The 15,537-nt window shown below is 44.6% G+C and overlaps 1 protein-coding gene across 1 annotated transcript in view; it reads left to right on the top strand.

Annotated features, from left to right (window-relative positions):
- LOC121549844 (vascular endothelial growth factor receptor 1-like) overlaps positions 1 to 15,537 on the top strand; it is a 42,019-nt gene that overhangs the window by 16,290 nt on the left and 10,192 nt on the right. The window contains 7 exon segments of the mRNA XM_045210451.1: positions 1,069 to 1,231; positions 1,831 to 1,967; positions 3,789 to 3,960; positions 4,224 to 4,341; positions 4,501 to 4,670; positions 6,113 to 6,260; positions 12,387 to 12,486. Of these exon segments, the coding sequence (XP_045066386.1) occupies positions 1,069 to 1,231; positions 1,831 to 1,967; positions 3,789 to 3,960; positions 4,224 to 4,341; positions 4,501 to 4,670; positions 6,113 to 6,260; positions 12,387 to 12,486 (1,008 nt within the window).

Raw genomic sequence — 15,537 nt, 5'->3', positions numbered from 1 at the left:
TCTACAGTAACACAATACTCTGTCTCTACAGTAACACAAGACTCTGCCTCTACAGTAACACAAGACTCTGTCTCTACAGTAACACAAGACTCTGCCTCTACAGTAACACAATACTCTGTCTCTACAGTAACACAAGACTCTGTCTCTACAGTAACACAAGACTCTGTCTCTACAGTAACACAAGACTCTCTACAGTAACACAAGACTCTGCCTCTACAGTAACACAAGACTCTGCCTCTACAGTAACACAAGACTCTGTCTCTACAGTAACACAAGACTCTGCCTCTACAGTAACACAAGACTCTGTCTCTACAGTAACACAAGACTCTGTCTCTACAGTAACACAAGACTCTGCCTCTACAGTAACACAATACTCTGTCTCTACAGTAACACAAGTGTCTACAGTAACACAAGACTCTCTCTACAGTAACACAAGACTCTGTCTCTACGGTAACAAGTCTCTGTCTCTACAGTAACACAAGACTCTGTCTCTACAGTAACGCAAGACTGTCTCTACAGTAACACAAGACTGTCTCTATGGTAACAAGTCTCTGTCTCTACAGTAACACAAGACTCTGTCTTTACAGTAAGAAGACTCTCTCTCTACAGTAACACAAGACTCACATTGACAGATTTTTCACCTAGTTGTTTTGTGATATTGCAGTAATAATATGCATCATGCGTATTGCCAATGTGGCCTCATTTGAGTCATTAATAGCCCCCATGTTGTTCTGTGTGGTTGTGGTGTTCATGATTTGCTCAGTAGTTGTGAATGTGTGCAGTGTTGCTTTTGTGTGACTGTAGTATGGTTGTGTTGAGTTCAGGATGTGGTCGTGGTTCTGAATAGCTCATGACATGGCTGGGTTGAGTTGGTGGTTGAGTTCACAAAATGGTTGTGGTTGTGTTGAGTTTATGGTGTGGCTGTGGTTGTTGACCGGGTTTTCTCATCCCTAACCGGAAGTTGACAATATCCCAGAACCAGACATTTCATTTTGTGTGACATTGCTTTTATGAGACTGTTTTTACGGTTGTGGTTGTGGTCATGACCGTGTGTGTTCATGCCTCCAGTTCCCTGACCGTGAGTTGACCCCAGACCAGAGGAACATAGTGTGGAACAGCAGACAGGGCTTCCTCATCCGCAGTCCCACCTACTTCTACATCGGCCTGTTCTCCTGCAAGACCACTGTCAACGGGACCACACACTCCCTCAGTTACCTCACACACAGACAAGGTGAGCACACACACACACACATGCACACACATACACACAGACTCATTCTTACACGCACATGCACTTGCACGTGCACATGCACACACACACACACTCACACACACACACACACACACAGTCTTGCGCAGCTAACCTTGTGGGGACATACAATTCAGTCCCATTCAAAATCCTATTTTCCCTAACGCCTAAACCTAACCCTAACCCATACCCTTACCCTAACCCTAACCTTAATCCTAACCCTAACCCTAACCCAAAAACCTAACCTTAACCCTAACCCTAAACCTAACCCTAGCTCCTAACAGTAACCATAAAACTAACCCTATCTCCTAACCCTAAACCTAATTCTAACCCCCTAGAAATAGCATTTGACCTTTTGGAGACCAACAAAATGTCCCCAGTTGGTCAAATGTATCTTGGTTTAAACATGTCCACACACACACACACACACACACACACACACACACACACAGACACACACTTACCTGACACACACATAGACCAGGTGAGCACTACCAAGGCCAAGCACCTCAATTCTATATATTGCAGGTAATAAATGAGTGCTCTCCCCCCCACCACCTACCCCCCACCCTCCTCTCCAGTGAATAAGATCATGGATGTGTATCTGAACAGTACCAGTCCAGTCCAGGCTTTACAGGGGGAGAGTCTGGCCATCAACTGTACTGTCACTGCAGAGTGGAACAGCAGAGTGTCCATCAGCTGGGACTACCCCGGGCAGGTGAGAAACATATGAAGTACACTAGAATTATGAAGTACACTACAATGAAGTGCACTACGTTATGTAGTACTGTATGTAGAAGAACTTTAAAGTATACAGTGAGGGAAATAAGTATTTGATCCCCTGCTGATTTTGTACGTTTGCCCACTGACAAAGACATGATCAGTCTATAATTTTAATGGTAGGTTTATTTGAACAGTGAGAGACAGAATAACAACAAAAAAATCCAGAAAAACGCATGTCAAAAATGTTATAAATTGATTTGCAGTTTAATGAGGGAAATAAGTATTTGACCCCTCTGCAAAACATTACTTAGTACTTGGTGGCAAAACCCTTGTTGGCAATCACAGAGGTCAGACGTTTCTTGTAGTTGGCCACCAGGTTTGCACACATCTCAGGAGGGATTTTGTCCTACTCCTCTTTGCAGATCTTCTCCAAGTCATTAAGGTTTCGAGGCTGACGTTTGGCAACTCGAACCTTCAGCTCCCTCCACAGATTTTCTATGGGATTAAGGTCTGGAGACTGGCTAGGCCACTCCAGGACCTTAATGTGCTTCTTCTTGAGCCACTCCTTTGTTGCCTTGGCCGTGTGTTTTGGGTCATTGTCATGCTGGAATACCCATCCACGACCCATTTTCAATGCCCTGGCTGAGGGAAGGAGGTTCTCACCCAAGATTTGACGGTACATGGCCCCGTCCATCGTCCCTTTGATGCGGTGAAGTTGTCCTTTCCCCTTAGCAGAAAAACACCCCCAAAGCATAATGTTTCCACCTCCATGTTTGACGGTGGGGATGGTGTTCTTGGGGTCATAGGCAGCATTCCTCCTCCTCCAAACATGGCGAGTTGAGTTGATGCCAAAGAGCTCGATTTTGGTCTCATCTGACCACAACACTTTCACCCAGTTCTCCTCTGAATCATTCAGATGTTCATTGGCAAACTTCAGATGGCCCTGTATATGTGCTTTCTTGAGCAGGGGGACCTTGCGGGCGATGCAGGATTTCAGTCCTTCACGCGTAGTGTGTTACCAATTGTTTTCTTGGTGACTATGGTCCCAGCTGCCTTGAGATCATTGACAAGATCCTCCCGTGTAGTTCTGGGCTGATTCCTCACCGTTCTCATGAACATTGCAACTCCACGAGGTGAGATCTTGCATGGCCGAGGGAGATTCACAGTTATTTTGTGTTTCTTCCATTTGCGAATAATCGCACCAACTGTTGTCAACTTCTCACCAAGCTGCTTGGCGATGGTCTTGTAGCCCATTCCAGCCTTGTGTAGGTCTACAATCTTGTCCCTGACATCCTTGGAGAGTTCTTTGGTCTTGGCCATGGTGGAGAGTTTGGAATCTGATTGAGTGATTGCTTCTGTGGACAGGTGTCTTTTATACAGGTAACAAGCTGAGATTAGGAGCACTCCCTTTAAGAGTGTGCTCCTAATCTCAGCTTGTTACCTGTATAAAAGACACCTGGGAGCCAGAAATCATTCTGATTGAGAGGGGGTCAAATACTTATTTCCCTCATTCAAATTCAAATCAATTTATAATATTTTTGACATGCGTTTTTCTGGATTTTTTGGTTGTTATTCTGTCTCTCACTGTTCAAATAAACCTACCATTAAAATGATAGACTGATCATTTCTTTGTCAGTGGGCAAACGTACAAAATCAGAAGGGGATCAAATACTTTTTTTCCCTCACTGTATATATATATTACTTAGTATATAACAACTTCAACATCTGCCTACCTGTTTGGAAGACTTTTACTATTTCAGAATAATATCTCTCCCTTTCTCTCCGTCTCTCCTACTCCCTCTCTCTCTCCCCTCAGGCAAACAGGGCAGCCATAATTAGTAGGCGGATCATGGCCAGTAAAACTCACATGGTATTCTACAGTATTCTGTCCATCCCTCAACTCCACCGCTCTGACAGAGGGCTCTATATCTGCCGAGTGACCAGTGGTCCGGTCAGCCGAGAGACTAACGTATCTGTCACAGTCTACGGTGAGTCAAAATAGACGTAATACTTCCCACCTCCGACTACACCCACATCTGTGACAAATTCATTGATGAGCAAATTCATTGATGGTAAACACCGCTTTCTACCATGAGAATATTAACCACAACCACCGTCTGTGTCACTCTCTGTAATATGTCATTAATGCATGATATTCTCTGTGTGTGTGTGTGTATGCGTTTGTGTGTTCGTGCCTTTCTGTCTGTCTGTCTGTCTGCCTTTCTGTTTCTGTGTCTGTGTATCGTCCCAGACCGTCCGTTTATCCGTCTGACGCCCAGACAAGGGGCTGTAGTGGAGGCTCATGCAGGACAGAAGTCCTACCGACTCTCGCCCAAACTACGGGCCTTCCCTGCCCCAGTGATCATCTGGTAAGAACATACAGACTGTCAGCTAGCCTGCACACTATCTTACATCAGCCTACACTATCTGAGAGACAAATACAGCTACTGTATATGACATTGTATAATTCTTAATTTTATCGTTCTTTAAGTTAATTAAGGAATTCCCTGCATGTTTTTCTGTGTTAGGTTGAAGGATGGGAAGGTAGCAGCAGAGCAGTGTTCCCGTTACCATGTGGATGAGAATTCCCTAGTGATCCGGGATGTGGCGGAGGAGGATGCAGGGAAGTACACTATCCTGGTGGGAATCCAGGAGCACGGACTCTACCAAAACCTAACGCTCTCTCTGGTGGTCAACGGTGAGGACCAAGTCTTCCCTCCTCTCTTTACCCTCCATCGCTTTCTCTCTTTTTCATCTTTATACACCCTCTCTTTTGCTCTGTGCCCACTTTGTGTCTTCCCCCCATTATCCTGTTCCACATTGTCCCCTCTCTCTTCAAAATGGCACGTCAACGGAACTGTACTATTCAGATAGGCTACTATTCCATTTAACCCATCTGAAATGTGGACGCTGACTGAAGGTCTATAACCTCTCATATAGCCTAATATAATATGAACTTCTTCAGAATTAAGCATTTCTGTTGACTCGGGGAAACAGGAGTGGAGAAACATGATTTCTTTCTTTCAGCATCTTGAAAAAATGAATGCGCGGTTAGGGACCGTCTGTAAAGGTGGCGGTGCTATCTTTATCAGCATCATCAAAGCAAATTGTATTTCAACCACATAAAATATGCATCCAAGCCAAACTGAAATCTTATCAAAAATATGTTGGGTCGTTTTAACAGTTTTTAATTTCCTTAAAACCGTTTTTTTTGTGTGCATTTATCCCCGGTCCCTAAACATCTTTGCTGCATGAGATAGAAAACAAATAGAAAACAAACTTTACTGATGTCCACTAGATTTAAGCATTCATTCTATTGATTTATTATGACATTATTCTTGTGAGCAATGGTTTATTTAGTATTCTAGGCTCTAGAGTTTAAGAACCCCTGTTCTAGGGCAACAATTAATGACAGAGAAGCTGCATATTTCGGAATTTAATAAGCTGAAACATAGGCCTATCTAAAAAAGGTTTGTCAAAAGTTCGTTCCTCCATCTCTGACTGTGGCCTACAGCGCAATTTTTATATTTGCGGGTTAGGGTCGGGTGTGGGCCTCAGATTTCCACTTTATCATATACACTGAGTATACAAAACATTATGAATGTCACTTGTTAAATCCACTTCAATCAGTGTAGATGAAGGGGAGGGGACAGGTTAAAGAATGATTTTTAATGGATTGTATTGTGTATGTGTGTCATTCAGATGGTGAATGGACAAGACAAAATATTTAAGTGCCTTTGAACGGGGTATGGTAGTAGGTGCCAGTCGCCACTGTTTGTGTCAAAAACTGCAATGCTGCTGGGCTTTTCAAGCTCAACAGTTTCCCGTGTGTATCAAGAATGGTCCACCAGCCAAAGGACATCCAGCCAACTTGACACAACTGTGGGAAGCACTGGAGTCAACATGGGCCAGCATCCCTGTGGAACGCTTTCGACACCTTGTAGAGTCCAGGCCCTGACGAATTGAGCTTGTTCTGAGGGAAAAGGGGGGTGCAACTCAATATTAGGAAGGTGTTCTTAATGTTTTCTACACTCAGTGTATAGTCGGCTGGTTGCGGATGGGTTATTAGCAATTGCGGGTGGGTGAACAAACAACAGACCCATACACCACTAGTCTGTGTCTCTGTCTGTTTTCCTCCAGTGAGTCCTGGGATAGAGGAGAAGGCAGTGTCATTGCAGGACCCAGGTAGTGTCCCGCGGGGCAGCAGACAAGCCCTGCACTGCACCTCCCACGGAGTCCCCCCTCCTCACATCGCCTGGCTCTGGCACCCCTGCACCCCCAAAGGCCTGTAAGTACACCTGGTGCTCACATTGTCACACGCCTTAGCACAGACACACATACACGTCTTCCAAAAGGTGTGTAAGTACTCCTTTACTCAAACACACATACAGTTCTGACACCCTTACCAATACATATTCAATTAACATACTTGCATACAGCATACTGTGTATCTATAATCATGTATACACGCACACCTTCGCTATGCCCACATAGTCTCCCAATACCGTGCACAGAACAAACCATGTCAACGTTTAAGTAATGTTCTTAAAACCTGGTAGGCATTACGTAAGTCATGTATTTTAGTCATATTGTTCCCAACTTAGAACTGGGACAGAAAGGTGTCTGTGACTATAAGATGAGGGCCTGTTTTAGGGTGTGAATGGGAGAATGTGTGTGAGTTTGTTTGTGAAGGGAGACATGTTTGGTCTATTTCAGCATGTGTTCAGACAGGGTTTCCTCTTTGCAACCAGAACAGATGCCTTTTGAAGCCTTTCATGTCTGTGAGTGTGTGTGTGTGTGTGTGTGTGTGTGTTTTGTCATGTCTTTGACTGAGTCTTTTACAATATGTTTCTGTCACTGTCTATATGTTAGCGTGTGTCCATGTCCGTGTGTGTGTGTTGTCTGTCCGTCCGTGTGTGTGTGTGCCTGGTACATTCACAGACACAGTACAGTGTAACTCAGACTTAAAGAGCAGAATAGTAAAAGCCTTTAAATAGAGGCCTGTTCTGTGTTCTCAGTCACTTCAATAGAGGCCTGTTCTGTGTTCTCAGTCACATCAATAGAGGCCTGTTCTGTGTTCTCAGTCACTTCAATAGAGGCCTGTTCTGTGTTCTCAGTCACATCAATAGAGGCCTGTTCTGTGTTCTCAGTCACATCAATAGAGCCCTGTTCTGTGTTCTCAGTCACTTCAATAGAGGCCTGTTCTGTGTTCTCAGTTACTTCAATAGAGGCCTGTTCTGTGTTCTCGGTTACTTCAATAGAGGCCTGTTTTGTGTTCTCAGTCACTTCAATAGAGGCCTGTTCTGTGTTCTCAGTCACTTCAATAGAAGCCTGTTCTGTGTTCTCAGTCAAGATTAGTTGGTTTCTAAATCAAACGCTATGATTTAATGAACTTCCTGTCCAAAACGCAGGGTGAGATGTTTATTATTGTGATTGCACACTGCATTCTTTGATGCCTTTTCTAATATGACACACACACACACTCAAACCGCTCTTATGAAACACACACACATTTTTTGAAAGGTCTTGTGGAGAAACGGCCCTGCCCAACAATCAGCTATGATATTCCAACACACACACACACACTGATCTTACGATACACACATTTTCATGTTCTCATGAGAAGTGGCCCTGCCCAACAATCAACTGTCATTGAACACACACACACACACACACACACACACACATACACACTTGGCAAAAACATGACTTGGGTTGGTCTTGGAGGTCAGACACTATTGTGTTGGTTGTGTTCAGGTCAAAGAGGTTAACCGTTACCTGAACATCATGGCTTCCAGACCAAGCTACCGCCCATGTTATATTCCCCTACTGAGACACGCTGTGACATCATAGGTGCACTGTGTACTTGACCTTTCACACCAGCCTACACACACTACGCCTACTTCCAATGCTTGTGGAAAGGCTTTATCACCACATCTCCACATTAAATTGCCATAACAACATCACATAACTTCACTGAACCAATGAGCAGTGACTCCTGCTCCTGCCTCAACATGGATGGCTTTACCTGGTAAAACTCTGGTAGAAATGACATTTTCAATTATTATGAATTGGCAAGCCAGCCAGGAGAAAGTGTAACACCTCACAGTCCAGAAAGGTCTAACAAGAAGATGCCTTCCGTGCACAGAGGAGCTGTGACAAGTCATGAATTATAGCCTATGTTGAGTCTTACATGCCTATTGATAGTCCCCGTTGGCCACTCTCACTACCTGCAAAGAGTGATCCATTTAAGTAGCTTTCATTACAAATGAGGTATTCAGACAGGTACAAGTGATTTGGGGTTCAGACTTGTGTTATGAGATTTATTTGAATGTGATTTCTTTGTTGTTTGTTTACACTGTAAAGCACTGAGAGCTCTAGCATTCTGTTCTGGTTCTAGAGTTCTAGAGTAATGATTTGGAATGTGAATAGATGATGATTCGTCCTGACCAGGCCCTTGTTATTTGTAGCTCTGGCGGAACACGGGCCTGACGCCGCGCCGGAGGAGGCCCAGGGACAGTGGGCCAGGCTGGGCCAGGCTGATAGGGACCTGGGTCCTCAGGGCAGGGTGTGGGTCTAGAGCCTGTGTCTGGCCCTGGATCCTTAGATGTGGGTCTGGGGCCTGGATCCACCCTTGAGGTCCTAGGTCTGGGTCCTTGGTGCTGGATGTGTCCCTGGGTCCAGTCGTGGATCCTTGGTCCTGTCCTGGGCCCTGGGAACCGCAGCGCTCTTATCTGGCCTGGGCAGGAGGCTCGCCGGGTTTCCTGTGCGAAAATCAGAGCGCTTTTCCTCTCCTTGTTTGGCTTCCTCCCCGACGCGAGACGCTTCCCAGCAGCGTGATTGTCCCTCCGTCTTCAAACGTGGCAGAATCCTGCTTCCTCAAGGGCTTGATCTATTCTTGAGACCCCCCCCCCCTCTCCTCATTCCCCCCTCCCCTGGTCTTCCCTCCCTCGCCAGCTCTGCCCCTCATCCCCAACCCCAACCCTTCAATCCACTTCATTAGAAGAATCCCCAACACCACCATCACCATCCCACACCTCCACCACACTCAGCAAGGCTGTTTCCAAGGCAGCCGGCGCCTTCAATGACAGACAGTACAGCCACCCTGCGACCCCACATTGGTGCTTTCTGGGATCTCGGGGTCGGAGGGCAGAGGGGGGCAGGACAGTGACCTGGTACACTGTTGAACAGTGAGGAAGATGGAGGAGAAGGATGAGGAAGAAGAGGAGTGAGAGGTCACACCACACTGAGGACAATGATCTGATCTGCTTTTAATGGTTATTATTATATTTATTTATTTCCCCTTACCCAGGTTGTATTTTACAACCCTTTTCTGGTTAGTTTTGTTTTTTTACATTGTTACTTTTCTCAGACATTTTGAGGCAGAAAGAAGTGCCCTTCCATCCATCCACTACGCCACGTTTTTCTGGAGCTGCTTCTGCTTCTTGTGTTCCTAGAGTGGTACTATAATGGGTACATGAGCCTGTCCCCAGCCCTGAGCCCTGCCATCCTGTTGTAGTTCTGACATCCACAAAAGCTGTGAGTTCTGACTGTAAATCATATACGTTATAAGTAAGTAGCTACACATCTCAGATGGGCGAGCAGGAGAGAGAGAGAAAGAGAGAGAGGGAGGAGGTATGCTATGGGATGCTCTACAGTTCTCTATTATTGTAAGATACTCTGGGACTGCTCATCAAACACCTACCATGTAGGAGTTCCACAGGACCCAGAGACAATGACAGTCATATGTCATCTTATGTCATGTTATGTCATTTGTAAGGCGTTTCACTGTATATCAACCATTTGTCATCCAGAGTGAATTTATGTATTATACTAAAATGTATTGTGTGGAAAATAGTTTGTCTTTGTGTGTGATATATATGAAGACTTTATTTCCAAAATGCTATATATCAATTTTCAGAAATGTTGGTAAATTAGCTTTTATTGTTTAAAGAACTTATGGTGTGTTTTTCACTATCTAATCATGGCATGGGGTTGTTCAATGAGAGACATGTATTTGTTTAAAATCTATCACTTGATGGTTTTTTTGTTGTTGTTGTTGCAAAACACTATATATCCGCCTCACTCTCAGAGAAACAAGTAGTCCTGCTAGGTGTTACACAGTCAAATGTAACAAATAACTACATTTTGAATAAAGAACTGTTCAAATGATACATTTATGACATCAATATTGAAAAACATTTGTATAAATATAATTAAATACAGTAATATGAGATCTGTATGTAAAACCTTTGACATTTTAGTCATTTAGCAGATGCTCTTATCCAGAGCGACTCACAGTTAGTGCATTCATCTTAAAGATAGCTAGGTGGGACAACCACATATCACAGGCAACTATAGAGGATACGAACATTCCATTCCAGCTAAACAATGGATATATAGCGTTTTGCAAAAAAAAAAAAAAATCACATCTAAAATCTATGAATATAAAATCTGAAAACAGTAATATTTTACACACACAGGTACCCATAAGCAATCATTTCTGATGAAAAAGCACAAATGTGAAAAATTGGTGGATATAGTGTTTTGTAAATAAACTCTTCATGTGCACAGGAAGCTGTTTTTATGGTTTGTTTGAGTGTCATAGTTGTGCATGTAGAGTTCCAAAAGGGTTCTTTGGCTGTCCCATAGGATAACCCTTTTTGGTTCCATGTAGAACCCTTTTTGGTTCCATGTAGAACCCTTTTTTGTTCCATGTAGAACCCTTTTGGGTTTAATGTAAAAAAAACTCTTTGGAAAGGGTTCTACATGGAACCCAAAAGGGTCTACCTGGAACCAAAAGGGTACTACCTGAAACGAAAGGGGTTCTTCAAAGGGTTCTCCTATAGGGACAGCCAAAGAACCCTTTTAGGTTCCATATCTTTCTAAGAATGTAGTGTATGTTTGTATGTGTGAATATGTGTTTACGTGTGTGTGATGGTGCATGTGTGCATGCGTGTGCGTGTGTGCGTGCGTGAGAGCGTGAGAGCGTGAGAGCGAGAGAGTGAGAGAGTGAGTGAGTGCGAGGGAAACTTCCACACTGAGGTGAATCATTCTACGGGTCTCTCCCTTTGTGATTCATTCCATGTATACAGATTTTCTATGAGTAATATATGAATCTAATATTTAATAATTTTATATGACTAACTTACTTATGATAATTGCCAAAAATGGCCAAATTTGTATGAAAACTATTAATATGTATTGTTTTAAATGTTATATTAAATGTATGTTTTTTACATTAAATGTTGCTTTATATTGTGTGTTGCTTCCTACTTTTCGACTTTTCATGGATTTTAGCTAGTAACTTATTTAGCAGTTTCTCTAAATGAAATACTGAGACAACATCATAGACAGGCCAACAGTCAGTCATCTCACCCTGGGCAGGCACACTGTGTGTGTGTGTGTGTGTGTGTGTGTTCGTGCGTGCGTGCTTGCATGGGTGCGTGCAAGCGTGTGTGCACGTATGTGCATGTGTTTCCTGGGAGGCGTGGGAGAGTCGCCTGGCTGATGGGTGTGTGTGTGTGTGTGTAAGTGTGAGTGTGTGTCAGGGCCCTTGGTGTCATGCACAGGGTGGGTAGCCCCTACAGGACACGGGCACTCGCTATCTCTACCAAGAGGAAGAGCAATCAGAAAGAGAGAGGGCTGAGAGGAGGATGGGAGAGATGAGAGGAGCCAACCAGGGAGGGACAAGGGATAGCCTGAGAACAGAGAGAGAGAGAGAGAGAGGGAGAGAGAGAAGAGGGGTTGGCACTGGCCATGGGATAGAATCAGTTTGTGATCATTTGAGATTCTGAAAGGTGTTGAAATATAAAAAATACAATATCCCAAATGATCTACTTCAAGGCGGCACAATGTAATTCAAAAGCAGGCAGAGAGATATACTGTATATATATATTTTTAGATGGATGTAGAAAGGTAACGGTGTAGCCAGGAGTTTTTCATGACCTGGGAAAACCCCAGTGGTAATCCTCTTGGAATGTTTAAGAATAGGATGGACAATTAATGAATGGTGGGATGATTTTAAGAATGGAGGGAAATGAGTTGACAGTACCACCTCTCCATCCTACAGTACAGAGATGAACGATGTCGGCTGAGATTACATGCTGCTACAGACATGGACACCATTGACAAGACTCCATCGGGAAAGCAGTTGAGCAGTGAACAAGGGATGATGATGACGATGATGATGGTAGTAATGATGATGTCATAATAAGGATGATGATGACGACGATGGCCATGATAAAGATGAAGATAGCGATCACAATAGTGATGATGAGTTCCGGTCTTCCTCCTGTGATGCACAGCTGTGGAACACACACATACTCACACACACACCTGCCATCTGGCTAGCCGTGACTTCACTGTGTCAACACAGCTGAGCTGAGACCTGTCCATCTCTTCCTCCTCCAAGGTGCGTGCGTCCTCCATCCTCCTCACTGTGGAGCCCCCAGCACGTCCACACACAACCACATCATACACACAGACAGGAAGTGCTCCAGGGGAAGAATAAGGTGAGCGCACCACCGGTGGAGCGGGCAGGCTGAGACACAGAGGGAGGGACAGTGATGGATTATAAACACATTCCCCTGAGAAACACGTATCACACTGACACAGCCATGATGGATTAGACACGCACACAAACAGATACATGGTACCATCATATATCAATAACCATTTAAATTAGGGTTGCAAAATTCCAGTAACTTTCCAATCATTCCCCGGTTTTTCAGAAATCTCCACGTGAAGATTACTGGAATTCTGAAAGAATAGGCAGAAAATCACGGAGTCCTCCAACCGGGAATTCTGGAACACCGGGGAATTTTGGAAAATGTACAGAAGTTTTGCAATCCTACATTTAATCAAACACTTACACACACACACTACAGCTAACATATACACAAAGATGCTAGAACTCATTAATCTTTCTCTCACACACACAAACACACTACAGCTTGTGAGAATTAGTCGGCAAGTGGGTAACCCGCCTCTACCATCCATTCTATTGGCCAACATGCAATCACTGGAGAATAAACTGGATGAGCTCCGTTCGAGACTATCCTACCAACGGGACATTAAAAACGGTAATATCTTATGTTTCACCGAGTCGTGGCTGAACGACGACATGGATAATATACAGTTGGCTGGGTTTTCCGTGCATCGGCAAGACAGAACAGCTACCTCCGGTAAGACAAGGGCTGGTGGTGTGTGTATTTGTCAATAACAACTGGTGCGCAATGTCTAATATCAAGGAAGTCTCGAGGTATTGCTTGCCTGAGGTAGAGTACCTCATGATAAGCTGTAGACCACACTACCTACCAAGAGAATTTTCATCTATATTTTTCGTAGCTGTCTATTTACCACCACAAACTGATGCTGGCACTAAGACTGCACTCAACAAGCTGTATAAGGCCATAAGCAAACATGAAAATGCTCATCCAGAAGCGGCGCTCCTAGTGGCCAGGGACTTTTATGCAGGCAAACTTGCGGATAAAATCAGTTTTATCTAATTTCTTCCAGCATGTCACATGTGCAACCAGAGAGAAAAAAAAAAATAGACCACCTTTACTCCACACACAGAGATGCGTTGAAAGCCTTCATTTGGCAAATCTGACCCTGGTTCCTGCTTACAAGCAAAAACTAAAGCAGGAAGTACCAGTGACTTGCTCAATACAGAAGTGGTAAGATGATGCGGATGCTACGCTACAGGACTGTTTTGCTAGCCCAGACTGGAATATGTTCCGGGATTCATCTAATGGCATTGAGGAGTATACCACCTCAGGCACCGGCTTCATCAATAAGTGCATCGACAACGTCATCCCAACAGTGACTGTATGTACATATCCCAACCAGAAGCCATGGATTACAGGCAACATCCACACCAAGCTAAAGGCTAGAGCTGCCGCTTTCAAGGAGCGGTACACTAATCCGGACGCTTATAAGAAATCCCACTATGCCCTCTGATGCATCATCAAACAGGCAAAGCGTCAATACAGGACTAAGATTGAATCCTACTACACCGACTCTGACGCTCATTGGATGTGGCAGGGCTTGCAAACTATTGTGGACTACAAAGGGAAACCCAGCCGGGAGCTGCTCAGTGACGTGAGCCTACCAGACGGGCTAAATGCCTTTTATGGTCGCTTCGAGGCAAGCAACACTGAAGCATGCATGAGAGCACCAGCTGTTCCGGACAAATGTGTGATCACACTCTCCGTAGCCGGTGTGAGCAAGACCTTAAAACAGGTCAACATTCCCACCTGGACAAAAGGAACACCTATGTGAGAATGCTGTTAATTGACTATAGCTCAGCATTCAACACCATAGTGCCCACAAAGCTCATCACTAAGCTAAGGACCCTGTGACTAAACACCTCCCTCTGCAACTGAATCCTGGACTTCCTGACGGGCCACCCCCAGGTGGTAAGAGTAGGCAACAACACATCCCCTCAGGGGTGCGTGCTTAGTCCCCTCCTGTACTCCCTGTTCACCCATGACTGCGTGGCCAAGCACCACTCCAACACCATCATTAAGTTTGCTGACAACACAACGGTGGTAGGCCTGATCACTGACAACGATGAGACAGCCTATAGGGAGGAGGTCAGAGACCTGGCAGTGTGGTGCCAGGACAACAACCTCTCCCTCAACGTGAGCAAGACAAAGGAGCTGATCGTGAACTACAGGAAAAGGAGGTGCGAAAAATAGCCCCCATTCACATTGACGGGGCTATAGTGGAGCGGGTCGAGAGCTTCAAGTTCCTTGGTGTCCACATCACCAACAAACTATCATGGTCCAAACACACCAAGACAAGATGTTCTTCTTTGTTTTTATGTTTTATTATCTCGCTGTCATACTGTGGTCAACCGTGTTCGATCTTGCCTAGCCATCTTGTTTCAAGAGGATCACAATGGAAATAAGTCCCAGACTTTATTATGTGTTATCCTTCATGATTTTACTCATGTGCATGTATGGCTTTTTCAAGTTTTATGTGTGATTGTATGGCATGGGTCCCCAGATCCTCAAAACGTTCTACAGCTGCACCATCGAGAGTATCCTGATCAGTTGCATCACCGCCTGGTATGGCAACTGCTCGGCAGCCGACCGTAAGGCGCTACAGAGGGTAGCCAAGCATCACTGGGGCCAAGCTTCCTGCTTTCCAGGACCTCTATACTAGGCAGTGTCAGAGGAAGGCCCAAAGAATTGTCAAAGACTCCAGTCACCCAGGTCATAGACTGTTCTCTCTGCTACCGCACGGCAAGCGGTACCGGAGCGCCAAGTCTAGGTCCAAAAGGCTCCTTAACAGCTTCTACCCCAAGCCATTAGACTGCTGAACAATTAATCAAATGGCCACCCGGACTATTTGCGTTGACCCTACCCCCCTTTCTTTTTACACTGCTGCTACTCACTGTTTATTATCTACGCATAGTCACTTTACCCCTACCTACATGTACATATTACATCAATTACCTTGACTAACCCGTACCCCTGTACATTAACTCGGTACCGGTACCCCTTGTACATAGCATCATTATTGTTATTTTATTGTGTTACTTTACGTTTATTTAG

The sequence above is a fragment of the Coregonus clupeaformis genome, chromosome 34 (assembly GCF_020615455.1).
Source record: "Coregonus clupeaformis isolate EN_2021a chromosome 34, ASM2061545v1, whole genome shotgun sequence".
Taxonomy (NCBI): domain Eukaryota; kingdom Metazoa; phylum Chordata; class Actinopteri; order Salmoniformes; family Salmonidae; genus Coregonus; species Coregonus clupeaformis.
The sequence above is the reverse complement of the archived record's forward strand: the minus strand, read 5'-3'. Positions and strand labels throughout refer to the sequence as shown.